Below are 26,888 nucleotides of genomic sequence, written 5' to 3'. Positions count from 1 at the left end.
GTACCACTTCATTATTCCCATGTCATAAGAACAGCAGACTGAAGTATTGTGCCTGATCAATGTTTTCTGTTAGCAGATAAAACTTTTCTTAGTGAGGTGCAGGGGGGAATCCGTTGTCCTCTAGCCATCTTCTCCATGTCTCTCTGTCTCTTTCTTTCTCTCTCCTCGTCTCTCTCTTTATCTCCCCAACCTCTCTCTATCTATCTCTCTCTCTCTCTCTCTCTCAGCTCACACAGAACCCTATTTACGGCCTGTCAGTTTGCATGCCCCCGACCGCTCTTTAAAAAGACATAAGCGTCTGAGAAAACAAAGACAGAGAGAGAGCGAGTTGGGGAAGGGGGGCTGGGGGGGGTCTTCACGCACAAGGCTGCCATGAAGGGAGCTCTGTGCCTGCCTTCTCTAATTTATTTATTTTCAATGGCACCACGGAGTAGCCACACAGAGAATCGATAGTCTCTCCAGTCCTCCGGGGAAATAATAAAGACAAGGGCGCGCTAGCAAGCGTACACACATCGTGCCAGCAAGGCTGGGGTTAACTGAATGGGACGAGTGCGTCTCTGTATGTTGATTACATCCCCCCCTCCGCTCCCCCCCCCCCAGATCGATCCCATACGGACGTCGGACACCATCTCCTGTAATGTGTGGCGGCGCTGCGCTCTTCCGCTCTTTAGCCGAGGAGTTAGCCAAACCTGGGCGTGCAGCAAGGCTTTGACATGGCGGTAAGCTAGAGCAGAGTACAGCACTAGCCACGTTGTTTTCTCTGTTGTTTTCTCTCTCTCTCTCTCTCTTTCTTTCTTTCTTTCTTTCTCTCTCTCTTTCCCAGACTCATTTTCTCCTGCTCCCAAGGAGCTGTGGTGACCCACGGAATGAGCAGCCGGTGCTAAGAGAGGCTGCGGAGCAGAAGATGATGGATCTGATTAGGCCGCCGTTTAGTGCGGTGAGGGCTTGTGGGAAGGCGTACGGTACGTGAACGGGCCTGATCAATGGCGTGAGTGGCATCGTGAGGGGCACACGGGTGCTTAGCAAATCCCCCCCCCCCCCCCGAGCCTTCACACACACACACACACAACTGAGCGGCACACGGAGTGTGGGGCCGGGTGGAAGAGAAGGATGCATGGGCATTGAGTCACTGTACCATAGCCGCCCACCCCGTCCCCACCCCCCTTCTCTCCCAGGAAAGCACCGAGCTCTCCAAGCCTGCCTGCCTGCATCCTGTCCCTCACCACAGCCCTTTGATAAACCTCAGAGAAAATGCCTTTCAATATTGAAACGCAGCCCCTTGCATGTCCTGGAGAACGGCCGCGCGATTGTGTTGGTTCAACACAAAAAAACAGAAACAAATCTAATGACAAACAAATCACAGAAGAGAAGATACATCCCTGTACCTTGGCTCTGACAGCCATACAGACAGATGATGCCACACGCACACGCGCACGCACACGCACACACGCACGCACACACGCACACACACACACACACACACACACACACAAATACACCACGCCCACGTTCATATCCTCACTGCTGTCAACAGTCTCACTCCTATTCATTCCATACAAACAGTCTCCGTATGTCCCGGCACGAAGTGTCTGCACATACAGCTTGCACTGTGTATTTTCCCCTCTCTATCCCCTCACAACTGCAGTGACTAAGCCAGCAGGAATGTCTACCTTATATACTCGCTTAAAGGGGCAGACTCTTTCCATCCAATTCAACATATAGGCGTTGTACATAATGTATCAATAACGCCGTATAGCTCCAGTATAGCCTACCGCACAATGCCGGGAGGCATAATTCTTACACAAGTCAATCGCTCCTGAACACTCCTAATCTCGTCAACCAGGAGAACCAGCTACTGTCTGAGATTGCGTATGGCGGGAAAAAATCCATACACAAAAAGCTCCCATGAAGGATGAGAAGCTGGGCCATTTGTTATAACATGTATTTGTGTTTCCTTACCTACAATTCCTCTGTGAGACAAATGAGTCTAGCTAGCCACCAAAACAATCCACAGTACAAAAGAAGATAAGGACAAATCGTACTATAGCTGACCCGGTGCACGGTTATTATTTTAACTCCAATTGTACAAACGAATGATCTGCTGGGTCGCACATGGACGTTCTTCTTTTTTTTTCTCTTTACCCTTCCAGATTCAAAGTTTTCCAATGTTGAGACGGTTCAATTCCAGATGTGTTGCATAGCTGGTACATCTGGCTCATCCAGATTGCTCCACAAACAGTATACTTTTAATTCATTTGCACTTTCTTGTGCGTTCGTAACACAGTGATTTAAGGAAATTGTGATGGTTATTATAATCACAGAAGTCACACTTCAGTCAGGTCAGAGTGCTGGGAGCAGTGATATCAAGTTGGTCTCTCTGGGCATACCAGGAGTAAACAGATTATCAGATGCAAAAAAAAATAAAGAAGTCTCTCAGGATTGATACCTGGAACGCATCTGTGTCACTTTAGATTTCTTTAGGCTATTCAAAAATAGCAGATATACAAGCTCATAGCGCGGCACCGAGTGCCGCGCTATGAGCTTGTAGATCTGCTATTTTTGAAAAATCGAGGAGAAAAAAAAAGGGTTTTTTTTCCAAATTTTTTTTAGGATTTAGAAGACATTTCTAGAATCTTCTCAGGTCTTAAAGGGTTAAGCAGGAGATCTCTGCCAACAACTGCCAAGGCTCCTAAATGCCTTTCCTCTGCTGGGTTTGTGCCTGCATGGGTTCAGAACAGGGACATAGAGCTCAGGCTCTGCATGGCATAGCAGGGCCGGTTTCCCCTCACTACCCAACAGCGCTGACACTCAACCAGGCTAATGGACTGAATGTCCAACATAATAATACTACCACACGTCTTTTCTTTTTCCTCTTTTGTTCCACAGTTGTAACCCTGAAATGAACCCGACTGCACCGCCATGAGATTTGCCTTGTTAGAAAGGAATGGCGACGACGGCACGGTTGTCCGTGGTCCCACAGGATTGCAATGATTAACATTTTTTGATTTATCAAACACTTCAGAAAGGGGGCAGAAGGCTGTCTGCCATTTGCAAAAATCAATATCGGTTTACAGCATTTGTGGACATCACACAGTCAAATCCTCAGTGTTAATGTAACTCAGAGACACTCTCCGAGAGGTTCTTCAAATCACTTGTGCGTAATGGGGTGTGGGATTAAGGGGGGGGGGGTCTGAATAAAGTGAGTGCCTGTGTGGCTGAGCATACTGTAAGTTAATATTCCAACACATAAAGGAGACATGCAAGCTATGTGAAGACAGGCAAGTGCGTGCATGTGTGCGTGCGTGTGCGTGCGTGCGTGTATAGCTGTGAACAGGGGTAGAGGCGCGCCTCGTATGGGTATTGGCTCTGCTCTGTGTGGTGGTGGTGGTGGTGTGTGTGTGTGTGTGTGTGTGTGTGTGTGTGTGTGTGTGTGTGTGTGTGTGTGTGTGTGTGTGTGTGTGTGTGTGTGTGTGTGTGTGTGTGTGTGTGTGTGTGTGTGTGTGTGTGTGTGTGTGTGTGTGTGTGTGTGTGTGTGTGTGTGTGTGTGTGTGTGTGTGTGTGTGTGTGTGTGTGTGTGTGTGTGTGCGCGTGTGTGCGGTGTGTGCGTGTGTGTTGGTGGGGGGAGGGGGGAGGTGGTAAGTCATGCCTGTCTGGGACACAGAGACCTGAGAGGCCTGTTCAAAGCATGGCCAGAGAGCACACTTTAGTCACGGGACCCGCCCGTTTTAAAAGCAAACAGCAGCGTGCACACACGCACACACACACACACACACACACACACCGTGTCACACACAGGAACACGCGGGGCTCGGCTAAACAAGCGGGGCTGGCCGCCGCTGGAGTGATGAGAGAATGCCTCCGACAAGTAAACAGCAGAGATATCCGACAGCCGGAGCTGTTAACAGCCCCTGATAAGACCGGCGGAAGAGTGAGGGGGGTAGAGAGAGAGAGAGAGAGAGAGAGAGAGAGAGAGAGAGAGAGAGAGAGAGAGAGAGTAGAAGAACAAAACCACACTAGTAACACTACTGACAAGGGTAGTACACGGAGCGATCTTCGCTGAGAAGACGAAGACAAGAGGAACAAAGGAAGTGTGAAGAGAAGAAATAAATGAAGGAGAGGGGGGGGGGGATGTTACGAGGGAGGAGGATGGGAGCGAAGAAAGAAAAAAGTGGGAGGAGAGGAGGGGGAAAGGGAAGGAGGGGTGCGGGGGTGGGGCGGTGTGTTTTTCAAGCCTGCGGGGCGTGTGTGTGTGTGTGTTAGTGAGCACTCGCCAACGGCGCGCTCGTATACTTGACATTTTCTCTGACATTTCCCCTCAGCGGCCCTCATCCACACGGATCCTCAGTTAGGGGCCTCTCCGCGCATCGCTGCACAGTACAATCCTTGCCGTTAAGTTTAAATCTGAGAGGGTAAAAAATTGACCAAAGTGGGTCAATTTTTACACTCTCTGAGTTAAACCAACGGCAATGATTTTCCTGTGTTCCAGCCACAAAGAAAGGACCCCAGAACCTCTGCTCCAATCTCCGCTCCCCGACACGGTCACTCCCACTCGCTTCCATCCGGCCACAAGTGTGGCATTAACCTGGCTTAAACTCCCAGCCAGCGGGTGCCTTCGTAGCACATGCCCTCTCCTGAGCGTACCGAGCTATAACAGCCGAAACAGTTACAAACTACAGCAATTTAACCCCAGTGAGAGCTTTTACCCGGTCGGCGAGCTGTTGTCTGAATCTGCATCTAGTGAGCAAACAAACACGCAAGAAGAGGAGGAGGAGGAGGAGGAGGAGGAGGAGTTGTGTTGGGTGAGCCTGCCTGGAAGGCCCACAGGCTAGGGTAGTGTACTGGGGAGACAGCACTCCCTACCCATGTACTGTAATTAAAGAGGAGACTGGTCCGTATTGACTAGAAAACCACTGCATGCCCTTGAAGGAACATCTGTACTGGAGAAAAACAAGACAATTATGCAGAGGGGCGAAGGGAGAGGGGGGAGGAATCTGAGCAGGGAGGGAGAGAGGTAGACACATCTTGCCTTCAAAGACAGAGAGAGAGAAGGAGAGGGGAGAGAGAGAGAGACACAGAGAGAGAGAGAAAGAGAGAGAGAGAGAGAGAAGGAAAGAGGGGGTAAATCTCATCTCTGCTTCAAGCCCTGAATATTAACCGGCGTCCCAAAGTAGTTCTGTTGCTACTATCATTAATCCTTGCTTCATCTTATTATTATTACTTCAGTTGCTCCCCGTCGTTCTGTCTCTGCTGTGGGGTTGCCCAAAGCTTTTATCTGTAGCTTCGATGTGTCAAGGCCCTTTGGGGTGAATCCATTTACCCTGAACTCTGCTTAGGCCTCAAGAGACCTCACACGGGTCCATTTGGTTCCAATTTGTACACTGTCAGAGTTAAATTAACCCTGAGGATTTTGCTAGTGTATAGAAAACGTATTGAAACGTTGCCCAGGCTGTGTCTCTTCAGAAAACAACAGAATTGCGCTGTAAGATTATGTGTATCCATTTTGGATTGTGACTTGAATGTTATTGCAGAATACGTCAAAATATTGTAAAAAATACAGACGATATCAACCTCAGAATTATACCATTTTATAATTAACTTAATATATTTAAGAAGTCCCCCCCCCCCCCTCAAACAAACAAACACACACACACACACACACACACACACACACACACACACACACACACACACACACACACACACACACACACACACACACACACACACACACACACACACACACACACACACACACACACACACACACACACACACACACACACACACACAAATGACATGTTTGGCAACGGGCTCAAAATGGCTCTGGAGCATAAAGGATCTCCACAATGAAACCATTAAAACCAGGAAAGCATCCGTGTCATTTTTAGATTTTATATGCTGGCTATTCAAAAATAGCAGATAGTAGGTACATCTGCTATTTTGGAAAACTCTTGAAAGTGTGAGAACTACTGATTTAGAAGGCATCAAGTAGAATCACCCCTCAGATCTCAATGGGTTAAATGATGGGGATAAAAAAAAAAAACACTATAACCAACCAGTGAAGAATGCCTCTATAAAGTAGCAACAACAACACGCAGGAAGCTCCAGCAGCGCACCTCCAAGACTCCGCCGGTCCACTAAATGGCCCGTCAGAGCGAAAACAAGAACACAACAGTAAACACCATAGCTGGTCTATAGAAACAGGGGTGGTCACTAAGGAAGGGACTAGAGGTTGATTTCCACTATTTGTTCTGAGGGATTGACGGGGGTGGGGGGTGGGGGGGTCGGTGTTTGAGACTCCCAACTGACCATGGGAGCTGTACACAGGTCTTCAATAGACAAGGGGCTTGAGGGGAACATTTTCCCACCATCAACTGTTGAGGGGAAAAAAGGGGAGGTGATGCTCGCAGGAGTTGAAACTTTGTTTTCATTGTAGCCTCAAGGTCGACCTCATCAGCTTTTTGCCCGAGCGAGAACACTGCATCTCTGCATACCTTTGATTCACGCCACGCCACCGAGATACGGCGGAGACAGTCTCTCAGAGAGAGAGAGGGAGGGAGAGAAAGAGAGGGAGAGAGAGAGAGAGAGAGAGAGAGAGAGAGAGCAGACGCCCAGTCATACCACAGTGTGTAAAAGTCGAGGCAAAACAAACAAATAGAGGGCGACAGGAGCCTAGCCTGCCCATGCCTTGGCACTGATATCACCTTCTCGCCCGCACATTACTTCTACATCAACATCTGCTAACTAGCACAACAACTCAGCCAAACCTTAAGGCACTGCTTGATGTCAACAGCTTATAAACCTTCGTTTATGCTAGAGCCATGACAAGTTTTCTTTCCATGAACTCATTATCTCTGCTTTGACATGTGCCACATGACAAGTTATTACTGAACGTCTCATAATACACCACAAGGACAGTAAAGCACTGTCATTTTGTCATTTTGACCACTTATGCCCCGTTATATACTTTGTAGCATGATGGTGCCGTGTGTAGCGAAAATAGCCATTCTAGTACAAGTTCACATTTTCACCTATAATGACATATAGGGATGCCAGGTTGGAAGTTAAAAAGTGTATAATTCTTCTGGAGAGAATGCTTGTGAATGCTCAATGTGCCTCTTTCAGCAGCACAGATAATAATACTTTGTATTAGAGGTCTTCAGAGGTCCAAAATGATGGACCCAAACCCATACATGTCTCGGGCTGGGTCTCTGGTTTTCAGTTCGGGTGGAACCGTGAAGACCTGTATGGTGGTGTTTTTGTTATTATGTGCAGCCTGTGAAGTAAATCAGCCCTCAAACACTGGTGACCGTTCTTCTAGTAAAAATAATGTTTGCTGTGAATTTCCCTGAAGCCTTTTAAAAACGACTAATGGCCCTCCATTAGTCAGTCGACACCAAAACGATATGATTGCTGACCTAATAGGACAATCAAGTGCTAGCTTTTTTCAAAAGGATTTGTACAAGAGCCTCCATGTACATAACCAATACAAAATAAAATAAAAACTAATTATAGCAACACACCTCAAAATGAAAAACACAAACCTAAACATTAGATTTTGCATGTGATCATGATCGTGGCGATAGCCTCTCCTTGTGCAATACAGTCTGTGTGAAAAGGGCTACGAGACAAGTATATGACGCCGTATTGTGCAACTGCCCTCTAGTTTTGAACAGGCAAGGACCCAAGACAGCTGACCTAGTTGTCCCCATCTCTAATGCCTTGTCTGACTCAGAGAAATAGTGTTGAGGAGGAGCAACGTTGCCGCTGGCTGCTAAAAAACCCGACTGAGAAATCCGAACAGATGTGATTTACTATGTGGAATAGGAGGACTCAGACCTGCATATGGAGAAATATCAAAATTCCAACATACTATATAACTTACATGACCCTCCACTGAACTGTTTTAGAAAATGCCTGACCCTGCCCTCTGGGCTGAAATTAAACAAGGATGACCCTCCCCCAAATTCCTCCATATACCCCCTTTCCATAAATTGCCAACAGTCCCTAAGGCAAATATTTAACTGGCAAGGTCCAGACAGGTAGACGAGCTCATTTCTTGGCAGAGCGACTCTAACCTCAACTGAGTCTGCCTTTCTAATACCTGGTGCTGAATATTGCAGCCATCCCTCACTCCACAAATAGCCTGATCTAAAGACAAGTTCTCTATAATGAACAGAGAAGAGATGTTTGCACTGGCCCGTGGACAATCCTGCAGCCTGACAGGAATGAAGAGAAAACACCCGTGTGGATTCATGGGATTTGTTCACCGATGAAGAAATGCACAATTTCTTCAGAGTGTTTGTGAGCACCAAAACCCACCTACCTAGATCAAAGCGTGCGTCTGCGTTTGCTTGCATCACAAGACGTACACGCTCACAAAATACCACAGAATAACGTGCTTATTGGGGGTAAAAGAAAAACAACCGTAACACTGTTGCAAAATGAGGATATTTTTTCTTAAAGCAAACAGGCTGCTGGTCACATGCTGCTGGTTGACGTACCTTTCTGACACTGGTTGGAGGACCAGCAGCGGTAGTCGTAGTTATCGTTGAACATGGTGCGTCGGCACAGCGGGTTGTTGTTGTTGTTGCCCGGGCAGACGTCCCCGCACTCTTTGGACTGCTTATTCCCACTGATAAAGTTGTTGAACTCCGCGTCCATGATGAGCGACCAGTCCACCGAGTCCAGGTAGCACAGCTCGGGGTTCTTCTCGATCCGGATGGCGCCCCGCGTGATGTTCCTCAGGTTGTACAGGCCGATGTCCTTGAGGCTGGTCATCTCGAAGATCACCAGGGCGTAGTTGTAGAAGAGGTTGCGCCCGCGGATGACGCTGAGGTTGGGGAAGAGCGTGCTGAGGCTGTCGAGGCCCGAGACGCGGAACAGCAGCAGGTAGTCGGTGATGACGGTCAACTTGGGGAAGCTGAGGGAGCGGAAGAGTTCCTGGTTGAGGTTGCTGGTCTTGTCGGAGATGAGCAGGATCTGCAGGTAGCCCTCCACCACCGTGCAGTTCTCCAGCCGCTTGAACTGGCTGATTTCATTGCGGATATCGATGCCTGGGCCGCAGACTGCAAGACACACAACAAAGAAACACACATTAGAGAGGCAAAGGCACTGTCTCCATCCAACAATGGTACACATCCTTCTTGATAGAAAGGAGAGCTGTACAGCGGCCAACAATTACTGCAACATGTCCAGTTCGATTCTGTCCGGAGACGTGTGTTTCACATCTTTCCCCCTCTCTAACCTTAGCTTCCTGTCTCTCTACACTGTAAGTAAAGCATTAAATGTCTAAAGAAATCAGTAGAAAAAACGGAAGGAAGGAAGGAAGGAATTAGGGCTGTCCCAAATGCCTTTTTTGGTGGGGACTTTGAAGCTTCGACACAAATTCTCAATGAAACGTCTAAGCCTCGAGCTTGAAACAGACTTTTGTATACTACCTGCCATTTTGAATAACACACTACACGCTTGAAGCAGGACATAAAAACCTCCGTTTCACGTCCAGTGTTTTCACTCAGTTTTGTTGCTTTAATAATCTAATTAATTTTGGGACACATCAACCAATATTCTGTTTAACATTAAATAATGCTCTGTCTTGCATTGAGGCTGGTGCTAGTCTAGAATCAAATACTGGCAAAATGGCTGGAAAGCCATACTCTCTTATTTTTTGTAGTTATTAGTTATTGGTAGTAGACAAGTCGTGTTTTTGAGGGGCTTTGATTCAGCCAGACAACAGTGCTTTCTCGGTAGTTTTATGTTATATAAATATGGCGGTGTGTCTTCCTTTTTATTTAAATGAAACTGGCTACAAAATCTTGAAATAAAATTAAACAAATAAAACAAAAACAAATTTCTCCTGTTGTCACGATTCCACGACTAACGTAGATGAGAGGTAGATAGTTTTTCTGAAAGTTATATAATTGTTTGAGAGGAACTAATTAATGCTGATAGATAATGAATTATATATATATATATATATATATATATATATATATATATATATATATATATATATATATATATATATATATATATATATATATATATATATATAGTATATGGCATAGTACATAGATGCTCATAGATTAGTATAGAGATTAGTTTTCTCATGAAAATCTCCATGATAATAATCTTCTTAAAGTGCAAAATCCCTTTAGTCAAGGTGGCGGGACTAGCACTTTGCAACCAACATGTCATGTCTTGTACTGTAAAGTAAACGCACCAGACAACACACAAACAAGCACTGCATAACAGCTTTCAAAAGGCAGCTCTCGTGCAGTGCAGTCCCTGTTTTCTTACTTTGTACAGAATTCCCAAGTTATTGTTGCTTTGTGTCACGGTAGACACTATTCCTGCCTTTGTTTCGCTCCCCTCCCAGAGAGAAGCTATGGTCTGAAATGACACCGTCTTTAGACGGGAGTTCTTGTCGTAACAAAGGAGAGACGCGCATGAACAGGGTCAACTGAGGAGAGCACCATCTTTAATGTCAAACTTAATATTGCCGCAAAGACTATTGTCACTGTTGTTGTGGAGGATAAACTTTCTGTCCATGGCGTTGTTTGAGGAGTAGAATTCTCCTCCTCTGTAAAAAGGCCTTTCTCTGTCACCTCGGATGACCCCGGCATTTGAAAAAAGCAATCCATCTCTACTCCGCACACAGAAAACAACACTTGAAACCACAGTGCCTGGAGCCTCCTCTGACACACCACACACACACACACACACACACACACGCACGCACACACACACCAAAGGCGCCATCTATTATTGATGACAATCATCTCTGCTTTTAATTGTGCCTGTCCATTACTTCAACTAGGAATTGACAGCATCTCAGCCGAGAGGGGTATTCTCACAGACTAACCCATCAAGACCTGAAGCCGATTCTACAAATGTCTTCTAAATACCAACAGTTGTCTATATCAGTGGTTCTCAAACTTTTTCATAATTGTCAAGGACCCCCACAATTATATGTATTTGGCCACGGACCCCCCCCACCTCAAAATATGTTGTTCCAGGGACCCCCAGAAGCAAAGATTGGAGTTAAAAATGTTAGCTTTAAAAGAATACCGGTATATATATTCAAAGATTTGCACACATTTTCACAATTTTTCAAAAATAGCAGATCTACAAGCTCATAGCGCGGCACTCGGTGCCGCGCTATGAGCTTGTAGATCTGCTATTTTTGAATAGCCAAAGTGTAAAATAATGCTTTTTAGCTCAAATGAAAAAGTGACACAGATGCGTTCCAGGTCTTAATGGGCTAAATATGCACCAGTGTAACCACTACCAGCCAAAAACTTTTGGGGGGGCTTTTTTGAGCCTTTATTGACAGGTACAGTAGTGTAGAAAGACAGCAAAGAGAGAGCGCAGGGGAATGACATGCAGAAAATGGTCTGTCCAGCCTGGAATCAAACTGGGGACTCGCTGTCAAGCATTAGAGCCCCCCCCCCCCCCCTTCTTACAAAAAAAAAACATACATATGCAACATGCAAAAATCCTCTTAAGGTGCTTAAAGATCAAATTTGTGAAATTGGTACATCGTAAACAGGTTCCAGGATGTTTTGAAATGTTGCTGCTGGGAAGGTTCAGCAGAATAAAGGCCTTGACGTATATGAGCTCCTTAGCTAAACCTGTTATGTTCTTACAGGCTTAGGATGCCCTCGCAGCGAGCAGCACTGTCATGGGGCCTGTCCAATAAGACAAACAGCCATGTTTTTAATAACAGTCTTTGATCCTTGTCAAAACACTGTCTCACGGAGACTATAAGGAAGCACTGATTGAACCTCAAAGGCTAGTCACACAGTAATAACTGTATGACTGGGGCATTTGGCATACAATAGCTTTAATCAAAACGGTAAAAAACTGTGGAGTTTACGAAATCAAATGTAAGTAACCTATTTGTCCCACACTGAACAACGGTGTGTTTGTGTATACATACACTCAAATACCCTTAAAGATACACTAGATCCACTTCAGCAGTGACAGCAGAGGCTGTGCGTGAAGTGCTTTGTATTTGATGTGCTACAAAACATTGGAAGCACATCGTTCATTGCCATGAATGGGCTTTATTTGCTCCTGTCGGGGTGTTTCGCTTCTCCAAATATAGAACGGAAATTATTACTCCGGTTGAAAATAGTATTTGCTTTCTCCAATCGACTCCAATGCCCCTGGGCTCCACTTGTGAGCCATCGAGCTGCATGTCCTCTTTGTTTCATTGAGATTTTTTTTCCCAGCTCCTCCTCCCCAGCAGCCAGAGAGAGAGAGAGAGAGAGAGAGAGAGAGAGAGAGAGAGAGAGAGAGAGAGAGAGAGAGAGAGAGAGAGAGAGAGAGAGAGAGAGAGAGAGAGAGAGAGAGAGAGAGAAGGGGGTGGGGCCACTCAAATACAAAGACTAATTTGTTTGTTAGTAAAGAGAAACTCTAGGCCTCACTTCCTGATGGAGGCATTAATAAAATCAGGGGGCGTCTGGCCAGAGAATGGGGGGGGGATATATATACTGTGGTGGGGGTGAAATAAGGTTTCTGCCAAGCGTAGCTATCTGTGGCTTTCCTATTGATGCAAAACCACCGGTCAAAATTGAAAAAAAGCTAATGATTTTAAATACTCCTGAACAGGAAACTGCTGTACAGGAATTACCATAATTTATTGCAGATGTATTGTTCTCTTGTCCGCTAGTGCTAAATATTGTATTTTCAGTTTTTTTTTATTATTATTATTATTTCAAATACCTTTTTATAATCCGAAAGAAAAAGAAATAAAGAAAAGTTAAGAAAGGAAGGAAACCGCCCTACACCTCCTCTTTGTGATTCCCTTCTTCTACTCATTAGCCATGTTAAGTACCAGGAATTCCAATCATTTCCTTGCAAAAGGATTGAGTAGGCTGCTGCCTCAAGCTAAGCCGTCAGGCATCTGTCCAGCTCGCCATTAGATCTATTTGTCTATGAGGGCAGTGAATGCCTTCAATAAGGTTCAAGATAGCTTTGTTCATTATTACACGGTAAAATCCATTTAACTCAAGGAGTTTACAAATGTAATCAAATGGACCCGTAAAGTAGAGTGCATTTGGTTACATTTGTACACTCGCTGAGTTAAAAAAGGATGAATTAACAATGAGGTTTTACAAATGTAAAAATTAGCGCTGAGGATTTTACGGTGTACATTACCATGACGTTATGATAGTAGTTCATGGTGATGTGCGTATAGCTAGGTGCACTCACTCATGGATGAAACGGCATAGATGTTGAGTCTCTTCCGCTAACCCTTCCACCCCACCCTCCCTCTTTGCTCTTCACACTGCTGAGTAAACACACATATATCTCCATAGCGTAATGGGATCCATTGGCTCATGTTTATGATTGATAAACCTTGCCATGGCACTCCGCGGGAATGTCATCACGTCACACAAACACACACGCAATAGTCGCATACTATACATAGTATTCCTCTAAAATGTGTATGGCACATGAATCCCACTGGGTCAAATGAGCTGATGCACCTAATAACCTGTGGCAAATTATATTAGGAACGATGACCACATCTTAGCTATGTATTATGTAATGGAACGTTTTTTTTTAATGAATAAATTGTAATTTTGTCCAATCTGTATGGTAGAGTATGTTAATAGAAATAATATAACTTATGCAATTGGGGTGGTTCTACTTTTGTCTCCCTGCTCTTCTATTGATTTAGATCCCGTGTCTAGGTGAGACATGACCTCTTTGACACGATCCTGTTTCTGGTTTGACACAAAATTTGACCTGAAGGTCAAGATTCAATTTATCCCGAGCAAGCATGCAGGCTCTATTAGCTCAACGGTAAAAAGTTCAGCACTTGTGCAGGAGACCGGGGTTCAAATCCGGGGTAGAAGAGAAAAGTTACATTGTGCAGCTTTAAGCGTAATTTTAATACTTAGCCATATGATGGTTTTGCATGGCAAAAATAGCCAATCTACAAGATCTTAATAGGCCATTTTCTACATTTTCACCTATAATGGCATGCCCAAAATAGGGACGCCAGGTTGGAAGTGGTTGAATAATGCATGTATGCAAAATATTAGAAAATAATATAATATGTTTTACATTTCTGATACAAATGCCAAGTCATTATCACATGCATAAATATCTGTGAATATTTTACGCAAATTCTAGACCTGTTTATCAGGGCACACAGAGAGAGGGCATTCTGGGAATGGACATAATTGTACGTATCATTTTTTTTCCGGTTATCCAGCTGTCAACCCCAGGAAGGTTGTTAGAGAAAGGAAGCCGAGCTCCTGCCTCTCAACTTTTATGTGATGGAAGTGCAGCACTACGGCTGAACCTTATTGGATTTGAGAACCCTCTAGTTCCTGTCCATCCAAATGCATTAGCATCCTCTCTCCTCCTCCTCACATGAAACGTGCTGCAGGAAGTATACGCGTGCTCGTTTTGCTCAAATGTCTGGCTACATCTCACATGATAGAGAGCCTGCTCAAATGTCACATGTTAAAGAGATGCGATGTCCATCTCCTACTAACGACATGTAAAAGCCGCGTCTCGTGAAACGGGACACCTGGCTGTTGATGCATACTGATTATCGTGTGCTGATAGTGATATTCATTTAAAGGCATTAAGAGATAGGAAGACTGCAAAAGCTTCATAATGCAAACTCGTTCCAAAATGTAACTAGTTTGCTTCCTTAGAACGTCATTCGCGAAAGATCTGATAATGCTGCGAAATTCTAAGCAGTAAACAGTTTTACTCTATCACAACAGCTTTACCCTGTCACAACACGGAATGGCGTAATCTCTATGCAACAAAGACGGGCATTGGAAAGAAACGGGGATCACATTACAACTGCCGTCCAATTCTTAAGTATCGCAACCAGAATCGGTATTGAAAAACAATCATTTCAAAAGACAGCTGGCACTAGTTACAGCAGTCACTGGCCAGTCATGTTTGTTCCCTCACACCTGCCACCTCAACTGGCCCTAATCCCCTGCATACTGGAAGTCATCTGACCAGCGATCTGGTGGACAACTTCCCCTCAGTGGACCTCACTTCAAACACGCTGGCTCAGATATCACACTCCAAACAGTAACACTACACTCCCCGCCATGACAACTCTCTCTCTCTCTGCACACACACACACACACACACACACACACACACACACACACACACACACACACACACACACACACACACACACACACACACACACACACACACACACACACACACACACACACACACACACACACAGTCTCTCTTTCTTACAGCGTTGGGATGGAGGTGGGGGTACTTGTGATTGGAGGGGCGGTAGATGACATCCACGCACATGCCTGCCATCTTTTATTACGATAATTTAGTGTCATATGTTTGGGCGCCTTGCACTCTCTGAATATCGCAAATGTCTGCTAGCCCTGGTATGATGAGACATTTGTCTCCATGTTTTTAATTGATGAAACCTATCGTCCTCAGTGCGTGATAGGTCCGCATTCAATTCCTGATTAATAGCTCTCCATTGATACAGTGAGTGCCATCCATTAGAAGGACTAACATTTGTAATCATCGCAAATTGTACAATACTCCATTGGCTGTTAAGCCGGCAGTCCGCGATGATGAAGTGTGTGCCTTTTGCCAGAGACTGCATGTGTGCAAATCCAGTGATAGGCCACTTGAAAAAAAGTGTTTAATTAAGCATTGTAAACCTCAGCTGGCAGTCTGGAGGAGCCATAGGACAACATTTGACTGCATTTTCACAAACTATCCCAGTGACACACTTTCATATCTCCACGCAGGCGTATGCCAGTGTGCTCAGGCTGTCTCACTGCTGCAGTACGCGGAGAGCTGCACACAATGCTCAAACACACACACAATGTACACCATAGGGATATACAGTATATATACAACGAATACATCCCCTGGCCGGGGGTGAGACACGGCATTCCGGCAACACCACCACCCTAGCTGAGCCAGGAGGATGGGGGATGGGCATGAAGCCAGTGAGGGGTGAGAGACAGGGGGGGAGAGAAAGAGAGGGAGAGATAACCTTAGTCACAAGATGGAGCGACGTGCCTTGGAGAGAGTGAGCGAGGTTGCGTTTACATCTGAGTCACTTGAACCCGTCACGAGGGGGGGCTGTACCGTAACATTCTATACCCACCACGGCAAAAGCAGAAGGGGTGTCTGTCTGTCAAATGCAAAGTTAGCAGTCTGACTTTCCCCTCCTCATCTGTGCGAGCGTGGCGAACGCTCACTGCCATTCAAGGTTTTCAAGAGCGGCGCATCCTCTCATAAATAACCAAACAGAAACATTGGTGTGTCCTCACAGAAGAGGACAGACCGAAGATGCCTCATACAACCCCCTGCCTGGACCGATGTCTCTGGTGACACATGAGTGTGTAAAGTACTTTCAAATAGCACAGAACTTCGTCGAGCGATGCCTTTCTCTACAGGTAGATTCCAGCTATGCATTATATTCTGAATCCCATATGACTCGTTTCCCTCATGGACACATCAAACCACTGAGTCAACGGAGTCAAACACTGACCTATGGTGGACCAAAGGAGCATGTGCCAGCTGGTAGATGAGGGCTGAACTTCAACTGGAGAAAGCCATCAGCCTGTGCCGCCAGGCCATCAAGAGACCGCCCGTGTGAACAGCGAAAGCCAATAAAACAGTTCACAAACTCTCTACTCTTCCAATCAACAAAACCATGTCTGTTTCCCTTGCGAGTGTATTTCTGTACATTCTATTTCCAAACACAGAGTCTCAGTTGCTCTCTCTCTCTCTCTCTCTCCCGCTCTCTCTCTCTCTGAATCATGGAGACTTGTTTGCTGTATACTTGGAAGCCATGGCATGGAAAGTTTACTGTGGTGAGAGTTAAAAGGGAGCTTAATTACATTTTATTGGTGTGGACAGATTATTAAAACGCACAGGGCAAAAAGTATTCAGCCCCTAACGCAGCTCTTCTTATGCGTCGGACAACTATTAGTTTCCATCTATCTGCATTGGCAAGCGATGATAAAACCTGGAAAATCTGACCTCGTAGTCCAGTGAAGTGAACCTCAGACCGAAATAATAATAATAAAAAGAGGGGGAAATTGAATTCTGCTTTGATATTCTGCACAGCTCCTTTGTCTTTGAACTCTTTGTTCTGAATGGCCTGACGGAGAATGACCACAGCACCCCAAAGTTCAACAGTAACATCTTTGCACCCCCAACCCCCAAGTGGTGTTGGTGTGCTGCTGTCGAGTCTCTGTGGCCCAGTGGGGTGCAGTGAAAAGACCCCCCACTCCCCTCCCGCCCTGTGTTTCTGGTCCAGCTACTGGTCAATAGGCCTGAATGAAGTTTCTCTTCTATTGGAATGCAAATAGAGGTCAGTCACACGCCTCTTTCCCATGTCAAGCTATCTTCACCGTCCCACATCGCCTCAAAGCATACAAACACTCATTAATGTCATGTACGCACACATACACATAATCACATAAATTACACAAATATTCCGTGGACAAGCAGCACACCATAACCTGTGGGTTCTAGCAGTGAAGCTGCACCGTGCCGTTTCAAATGCATGTTTTCCTGTTTCATTGATTAGAAGTCAAGTGATGGTGGAGTTTTGGTGTAAAGTAAACTAACTTATTATAACTTAGAGAATCCATTTGGGAAAAAAACGAAATGCCACTTATTTGAAGAACAATATTTGACAATAAACACTTTCCAGTTACATAAGACCTATATTTTATCTAAAATAAATATATAAAGTGTGTGTAGGCCCTGTACGTATTTGCTATGGTTGAAACCCTTTATTTTCACATTTCTTTATTTGGCACAGTGATTTTTCAAGACATGACTCAGTGCTTGTTAGAGCTTTCAGACCGGCACATGGTCTTTAGTCTTGGAGATTCCACTAAGCAGCTTAATACTACATGTTCAATGCGTTAGATAACGCTAATGTCTAAATATAAAGATCAGTGGCTAAAACAAGAGGCAAACTAAAAGCTCACAATATAGCCCAGTAGATCATTAGGGTACGTATGTTAGGTTAGAAAAGTTAGGTCATGTGAATGGCAGCAGCACAGGGCACTCAAAACTTGAAAGCTTTGAAAACATAACAAAAACAATGGCGTGGGAAATAGTCAAACGCATATTACATGGTTATAATCACATTAATCGCTTGGAACGCGTGGTTTACATTCAGGAAGTAATAAAAGTTTCATAGTTACATCATCAGCCACTCGCCTACTGTAACATGTGAAATGCAGATTGGCTACTATTTCAATATAGGGCCTATAGGCTATATTATTCCAGCAAATGAAATGTTTAAAACGTTTTTCTTTAAAGAAATCTACCTTATATTAAGAAACCAAAACGATAGGTAGGCTACTATTCACCATTCACAGTAGCCTAGTGCAGTGGTTCTCAACCTTTTCAGGCTGTGACCCCCCAAAATAATCATTTATCTGGGGACCCCCCCTGATAAATATTGTGAAAATAGCAGATCTACAAGCTCACAATTCAAACCTTGTTTTGCCTCTTTCTTTTATTATTTGACAATTTGGGCCAATGTTTGACCAGTTTTTATAGTATAGTTTGTTGACTACTTTTGATGCTGTAAGTAATGGTAATTTGTTTTAGGTATTAAAAAGGTCTTAAAAGCCCTTCAATTGTCACTTCGCTGTCATCTGGGGACCCCCCAAAAAAATCATGTGGGGACCCCCCTGGGGGGTCCCGACCCACAGGTTGAGCACCACTGGCCTAGTGAATGCTGCTTCATTTTAGATTAATTAATGTATTTATCCATAGGACTAGGCCTACTAAAATGTAATTTCGGTTCGTCAGACTAGACGTATAGTTTCAATTATTTTATGGGAATCAAATGTCAAACCATGTGTCCAAAGCATTTTTTTAATGTGGAATACTCGTGGTCTTTAAAAAAAAAGATCTAGTCCCCCTGCATGTTCACTAGGAAATGCAAAATGGCCACATGGTCGTAGTAACCTTCACCAGTGGTCCATGGATTCATCCAAGCTACTTCAATGCTGAAGATTTGGGCGACATGTGGCCGGTATATACCTCTTCGCTATTACAATGTGAATAAACAATACTACGCCTTTATTAAGTAGTGCTCCTATAAGATATTGTAAATAACAACACAATTCAACCTGGGTTATAGTCCAGCTCACGTGAGGATGACCGTTTTATTTTAATTTTATTATAGGTCTATGTTTCAACAAAAACAAAAAAATCAAAATTATTTTCCAAGATTGTCTTTAGAAAATAGCTGATCTACAAACTCACAACGCGTCGCAATGTGAGCTTGTAGATCGGCTATTTTCAAATAGCGCAACTATGTATTTGAAGCAACAAGCAATAAGGATCGAGACGCTCCCATGAGGTCGATTATTATTTGGACTTATCGTTTGGACAGAACCCACGCACACATAGACAGCAAATAATTGTTGACCATGTTTCAACAAATATGCACGAATGAATGAATTATGGCAATGCCATTGCTGCCGATTCCTGATCATCCAGACACACAAGACATTTTAGACTGGCTATGATGCCAGCGAAAAACGACGCATCTGGGGGAGAGTCAGATCTATACAACATGTTTGCAGGTATATTGGTGTATAGGCCAGCGGTTCTCAACCTTTTCAGGCCGTGAGTGAGCCCCCAAAATAATCACATTTGAACTGGGGATCCCCCAGATAAATATTGTGGAAAATAGCAGATCTACAAGCTCACAGCGAGGTGTTGTGAGCTTGAAGATCGGCTATTTTCCAAATGTTTTGCCTCTTTCTTATAGTATTTGACAATTTCGGCCAGTTTTTTATAGTATAGTTTGTTGATTACTTTTGATGCTGTATTGTTTTAGTTTTTTGTATTAAAAGGGGTTTTAAAAGTCCTTAAATTGTCACTTCACTGTCACCTGGGGACCCCCCCCCCCCCACCCCAAAAATAATAATTTAAAAAATCATGTGGAGACCTCCCGGGCCCTGGGGGTCCCGATCCACAGGTTGAGAACCACTGCCCTACACACACAACAGCAACAGCATCATCGTGATACTCACTCTCTCCATATGCGGACCATACACATATCGTGGAGACAGACAGCATCAGACCCCAAAACAAGGTCGGGCTACCCCTCCGTGTGTCAGATCTCATTCCTGTTGGTATTTTATTCCAGTCTCCGAAGGAAAAAAAAAAGAAGACAAAACTTGGCGAGGTGGGTAAAAATTAAAAGATTCTTGTATAGGCTTATATACACCAAGCCGCCCAGAAAAAGAGCAAAAAGAAAATTAAAAGAGAGAAAACGTCTTGTCTGGCCAACACAGCCTACAAACCCACTATTGCCCTTGTTATCAGTTTTTTTTTAAATAGGCTGTTGCCTAGATTATATCCTTTGAATTATATATATAATATATATATTAAAAAACAACGAATACGCTAAAACAGTTTGTTATTTGTGCCAAACACACAATAGTTTGGCTGATTGGGCATTAAGCAAGCCACTGATTTGACTCGATAGATGGTAATAATCCCCATCCTCAGTCTCCATCTCTGGAAAACAGCAGTAAAAATGTATACGAGCACAGGGCTGGGTAATAATAACAGATGGATGTGTGGTGTTGTTATTATTATCACTACCAAAGATAATTCCAATGTCGCCCAATAATAATTTCCGTGTATGGAGGGGGGGGCAATGGGTTACAAATAGAAAAACACGTCCAGATATCCACAGGGTGGTGGCTGTAAAAAAAAAAGAAGAAAAATGAATGAAAATCTTTTACAGCCTATTCCATTCAGCAAGACGAGCCAGAAGAAATCCGTCAGGGAAAACAGATCGTTCCACCAATTTCACCCTGTTTTTCACCCCTTGTTTTCACCCTGTTTTCACCCCTCGATCGGCGTGTTCTTATCTTTTTCCGTGGGTCGGATTTGCAGCAGGGAGAAAAACAAGACTTGGTGCCACGCAAGAGAACCTGAGGGTCTCCACTCTCCAGCCTCCAGTTTTAGATGGCTTCTGTTAAGGGTGGAGTTTGTAGAATCATTTATGTCCTATTTGTGGGTCCGTTTGAGAGATCATTTCTGTATCCGTTTAGCCCAGAAAAGTCCAGTTATAGCAGAAATCCTTACGACTTGCCTTTCGGTATAAAAGGCTGTCGGTCTCGATCCCCTGCGTAGAATCACTGCTGTAAACAAGAGTCGGCTTCTCTCTCTCTCTCTCACACACACACAGAAACACACATAGAGATCAGTGTTGCCAGGTTGTGCGAGAACGAGATGAATAAGCAACCAGGGTCTATGAAAACAAGCCCAAAAAGAAGCGACTAGGCTACGGCGATTTGAAAATAGCCGATCTACAAGCTCATAACGCGGCACGATGCGACGCGTTGTGAGCTTGCAGATCTGCTATTTAAAAAATTAAAAATCTTGAGAAATCTCAAAACATTTAACAACACAAATCTTGTATGGGGATCCCCTGGCACGAAATATGTTCAGATGGTGGTCCGTGGACAAATGCAAATTAATTTGGGGGGTCCTTGACATGAAAATGTTTGAGAACCACTGGTTTAAACAACAATAGGAAGCAAGACCAAATAAGCAACTACACTTTAGAAAAAAGTCCCAAAAAAAACGCAACCACCAATATTTTGGACTTTACAGAACAACAAGCCCAAAGTCGCTTATAATAAGCGGACATGGCAACCCTGACAGAGACACGGTTTAAGGTAGCCCAGAGCCTGTGGGAAAAGCAGGAGTGGAGTTTTACACTACACACCAACATGGAACACATGGCGCACCACAACCCAGGAGCGGTTTAATGCCAGGAGGTTATGTAGTTCATAGTAGGAATTTGATCTGGCATTGTTGCGGATATATATGATATATATATATGATTGTATTGACTTATTAGACCTCACTTAAAGGTAGGGTAAGTGATTTACTTTGGTTAAAATAAGTGTTAAATAGCTCTATATTCTGATAGTACTCATTGCTATAGAGTGTTTGTTCAGTAAAAGGAGTCTCCCATGTCTCTCCAGCTCTTTATAAAACAGAAAATGCATTTTCAGTGCTCTCTCCTGATTGGCTTAAATGTTGTCACCTACCTGAAAATGTACTATATTCTGTTTACTAAAGAGCTGGAGAGACCCCTGTGACCGAACAAACGCTCTGTAGCAATGATTACTATAAGAATATAGTACTTTAACCTTTTTAACAACAAAAAAATATCACTTACCCTACCTTTAACATGCGTTCTTAACACAGAGAGCTGGGGGAAAAAAAGGTACAGGCCACTTAATTAATAGTGGAAATATATGGAGGTCTATGCTGTTGTATTTTGCTATAATTATCAACTGTATAGCCTATGTTGTGCTATGGTTCTAAGACAATAAAACATTTTGAATTACTCATCTGATGTCAAATGTTGATAAAGTGTCATCGATAAAGTAGCAGTAACAATATCCTAACACACATCTATCTATCCATCCATCAAATTTTACTTGTAGGCCTATACCCTTCAGTTATGACCCCTGTAATAACTAAAATAACCATTCAAGAAGAAAAAAAGTCTATCCAATCAATTAGGCTAATATTCTGTAGAGAGTAGTGACTGTTTTAACACACATATATTTATATCACACAGAGTGCAGTGAGGTCGTCCTGGCCTGTTTTTGACATAAATGGTCTTGTGTGTGTCTATGTGTGTGGTGTTGTTTTGTTTGTTTTTTGAGACCTACTTTCCTATGAGGTGAACTGAACAGGCCTCATTTCAAACCTTCAAGTCTATGCAGTTGCAGTCTATTCTGTGCACTGTTACACGAATTGAACACCTCAACTCCCAAGTGCTTATCAGGTTGGAGGTCCTTCAGATATGTTTATTTTGGGGGGTCCCATGCAGTTCAAATATGATTATTTTGGGGGGTCCCCAGTTCAAATATGATTATTTTGGGGGGTCACGGCCTGAAAAGGTTGAGAAGCACTGTGTTACTTACAGCATTGGTTCTCAAAGTGGGGTCCGGGGACCCCCAGGGGTACTTGAGGGGGTTCCAGGGGGTCCCCAGCTAAATGATGGATAGGAACCAAATGGACCCTTATGGGTCTGTAACTCTGAGAGTACAAATGGAACCAAATGGGCCCGTTAATTTGTACACTCTCAGAGTTACATTGATTTTACAACATGAATTGGAAATGCCATAGAAATGCCATTAAATGGGGGTCCGTAGCCTAATGCATGTCAAACTGGGGGGGTCCTTAAATTACAATGATTGAGAATCACTGCTAGAGCCGTAAAAATCTTCTCTTATGGGGGTCCCTGGCATATCTTTTCAAATGGGGGTCCGCGGGCTAATAAGTGTCAATTTGGGGGTCCTTGACATGAAAAAGTTTGAGAACCACTGACAGTTTACAGTATGATATGTTAGTCTGGACGCCGTCGTCATGAGCCCAAAGGAAAATAGGTCACGGAGTTTCATTCTAGAGTGCGCACTGGACTAGGACCGTATTTATCATGAGTGAGTCTATGTCCCATGGTTGGGAGGTACGTCGGCAGCGCTGTGATTAGCTAATTGGTTGTCAGGCAACTGCTTCTTTAGCCATAGACAGGTTTCTGACCAAAACTAGAGTTTCATTAAACAAGAGTTAAAGCGGAGTCAATTGCTATCTCTCTCTCTCTTCACTAATCTAACAGGCTAAAGGGCTGTCTTACCAGGAAATCTGTCATTGCATTTCCAGACTATAACTTCTTAGGCAATCTCCTCAAAATGTTGTTGTATGGCTACTGGCTATAGTACTCAGTGGTGGAAAGTACATTTACAATTTTGAGGTATTTGTACTTTACAGTAGTAGGCCTATTTCCAATGTTCAATACTTTTACTTCTACTCCACTACATCTCAAAGGCAAATATTGTACTTTTACTCCACTTTAATTATTTGAAAGGTTTAGTTACTAGCTACTTTGTAGATTTTTATTTTGATTACAAAACATACATTAACCACGTCAGCCCTGTATACATTTCGATCATTTGACAATAGCTGATTTACAAGCTCACAAGGCATCGCTTGTGAGCTCGTAGATGGGCTATTTAAGAGAAAACTTGTGAAATGGGACATTCTTTATACTGAGTAGCCTACTTTCTACTTTTGGTACTTTTAGTACATTTTGATACCAATACTTTTGTAATGTTACTCAAGTAAATGTGGAATTCCGGACTTTTATTTCACAGAGTAGCCTATTTCTATATTGCATATTGATACTTTATTTACTTTGGTAAAAAAAAAGGGAGTACTTTTTCCCCCACCGATGGCTATACTCACCATTCAATGATGTTATTTACATTCAATATCATATCAATTGTCCTCCTATCGTTTCAATGCGTTTGTAGCGGGTCAGCGGGTGCAAGACAACCAATTATCCAATCACAGCGCGACCATCCAGGGAATGGGATATAATGAGTCTCATTCACAACACCCTCTGGACAGCGCATGGATGGAATGGGCGTTGTTGCACATTTTTATTGTGATTTAATGTAGTTGTTCAGAAATAATTACAGCTGCGCGTTTTACCCAGTGTAGTAGGCATATCTACTGCAGTGTTAATTCTAATAATATTGATAATTCTGAATTGAAATTTAAATCAGAAATGTGTCTGATTTCATTTTCAGACGATTCCCCCTCTAGCACAGGGGTCTTCAACAGGGGGTCCAGGACCCATAGGGAGGTCTCAGAGTTAGGAGGTACTGTGTCATGTGTGATAGTAGTCGTAGCCGTTGTGAGCTTGTATCGGCTATTTTTGGGCAAATAGTTTGGTGTAGAGGGAAAAAAGACCAGACAAATTACAGAGTGAAAGGTTAACAATTTTATACAATATATAGTGGGGGTCCCTGGTTCATCTCTCTCTCAGCTAAGTGGTCCTTGGCCTGAAAAAAAGTTGAAGACCCCTGCTTAGCAGCTAGATCACAAATCTATGCTGCAGCATTCTCACTATATTGTTGAGTCTCACTTGAAAATATATTGTGTCACGTTGCCTAAATAATGGGCAAGAATGCACATCGAGTTTATTTTGTTCTCAATTTCTTTCTTCTTTTTAAGCATATAACGAGGGAAGCAAAAATGTCATAGAACTATATTAACATCAAATTATAATAAATAGTAGGCAGTCTTAGTTTTTGAGTTTCTGTAAAATCTTGCTGATTCTAGTAGTGTGGTTGTGCCACAAGTTCAACCTGCCAATGAAACCTTTCTATCTATTTAGACCCTTAAGGTCCTTGCACACTGGTGCGTCTTTTCGTTGCGTTTTTTTTACAACAATGAAAAAAATTGAAAAAACAATGAAAAAAAATAAAACGCAACGAAAAGACGCACCAGTGTGCAAGGACCTTTAGGCCTATTTTAGAATATTTATAGCTACATTTGATCTAAAGCCCTGGGAGGGACATTTTAGCCAGCAAATTCTAAATGCAAATGGTTTGTTAATGTTTTAAAAGGGCAGGCCAGGACATTCTGTTAATCAGATTAACAGAATGTTAAGCCTAATTAAATGAATGTAATAAAAATATAATTAATCAAAATACATGAAATGTTTGGTAAAACCTGTGCAGTACTGTGTGAAATGTAGGCTGCCATGTGCTCACATCTGTATCAGGAGTCAGCAATTCTGTTGCACTACAGTGGGCCCACTTTATGTAATACAATCTTAAACCGACAACAAAAACTATAACCCAACATTTCCATGTGTATAGTTATTCAAATATTGTACATATTTGCACTTTCATACCTCCACTTTGCCGAAGTCCAATCTGTCTGTCGTTTGTGTCCTAGATCTGCGCCACCAGGCTGGTTTGACCCAGTCTATGTTTAAGAGTCGCCCTCTGCTGCTGGAGAGTTGCACTTGCAGTTGCATCAGTATGGCACTATTTGCCTCCCTAGGCTACTGTAGATGAAGAGTTACTTGCACTGGTGGAAAGTAACTAAGTACATTTACTTAAGTACAATTTTGAGGTGTTTATACTTTACTTGAGTATTTCCAATTTCTGTACTTTTACTTCTACTCCACTACATCTCAGAGGCAAATATTCTACTTTTATTCCACTACAATTATTTGAAAACTTTAGTTATTAGTTACTTTGTAGATTTAGATAATTATTACAAAAACTTCAGCCCTATATACATTTCGGCCATTTGAAAATCGATCTACAAGCTCACAATGCGTTGCAATGCGACGCATTGTGAGCTTGTAGATCAACTATTTTCAAAACATGTTTATACATTTTATATATTACAAAATTTGTGTAATGGGACATGCATAATGAGTACTTTTACTTTTGTACTTTAAGTATATTTTGATACCAATACTTTTGTACTTTTACTTAAGTACATTTTGAATTCCAGACTTTTAATTGTAACTAAGTTTTTCTACATTGCAGTATTGATACTTGATAAACAATTTAGTACTTTGGGAAGCACTTGGGAAGACTGGACACTGAAACAAAGTGGGCAATGGTAAACTGGACACTAGAGCAGAGTGAGCACTTGAGAAGACTGTCACTGGGCACTAAAACAAAGTGGGCACAGGTAAACTGGGCACATCACAGTCTTAACTATAGGGAACAAGAGGGCTACAATTGCTACAAAACCTGAAGGCTATTAAATCTATAAATGTTCTTTATAGCCACTCATTATTATGTTTTATTAGTAGAATCATACGTTATTTGAAAAAATGTCACACTATAATTTATGTATAAGTCCCTCATAATTACTAAGTTGTTATCACTTAATTCCAAGAATTGTGTTCCCCTGTAACAACAGTATCCCGTAATTATTTTATAATATGCACATAATAAAAAAATCACACCCAGTGTGAAGTGGGCGGTGTGGTCACAGTGGTCATCACAGTG

General features: G+C 43.1%; 1 protein-coding gene across 1 annotated transcript in view; it reads right to left on the bottom strand.

The window, feature by feature from the left end:
- Positions 1-21,162, bottom strand: part of igf1ra (insulin-like growth factor 1a receptor) — a 135,182-nt gene extending 114,020 nt beyond the window's left edge. The window contains exons 1-2 of the mRNA XM_080437891.1: positions 20,061-21,162; positions 8,505-9,068 (exon numbers count right to left, since the gene is read on the bottom strand). Of these exons, the coding sequence (XP_080294017.1) occupies positions 8,505-9,068; positions 20,061-20,154 (658 nt within the window). The 5' untranslated portion in view covers positions 20,155-21,162. The remainder of the gene's footprint in view (positions 1-8,504; positions 9,069-20,060) is intronic.
- Between the last annotated feature and the right edge of the window lie 5,726 nt (positions 21,163-26,888).

Source organism: Gymnoscopelus braueri (genome assembly GCF_963280865.1).
Source record: "Gymnoscopelus braueri genome assembly, chromosome: 9".
NCBI classification, from domain to species: Eukaryota; Metazoa; Chordata; class Actinopteri; order Myctophiformes; family Myctophidae; genus Gymnoscopelus; species Gymnoscopelus braueri.
Note: the sequence above shows the minus strand (reverse complement) of the source record. Positions and strands in the feature narration are given on the sequence as shown.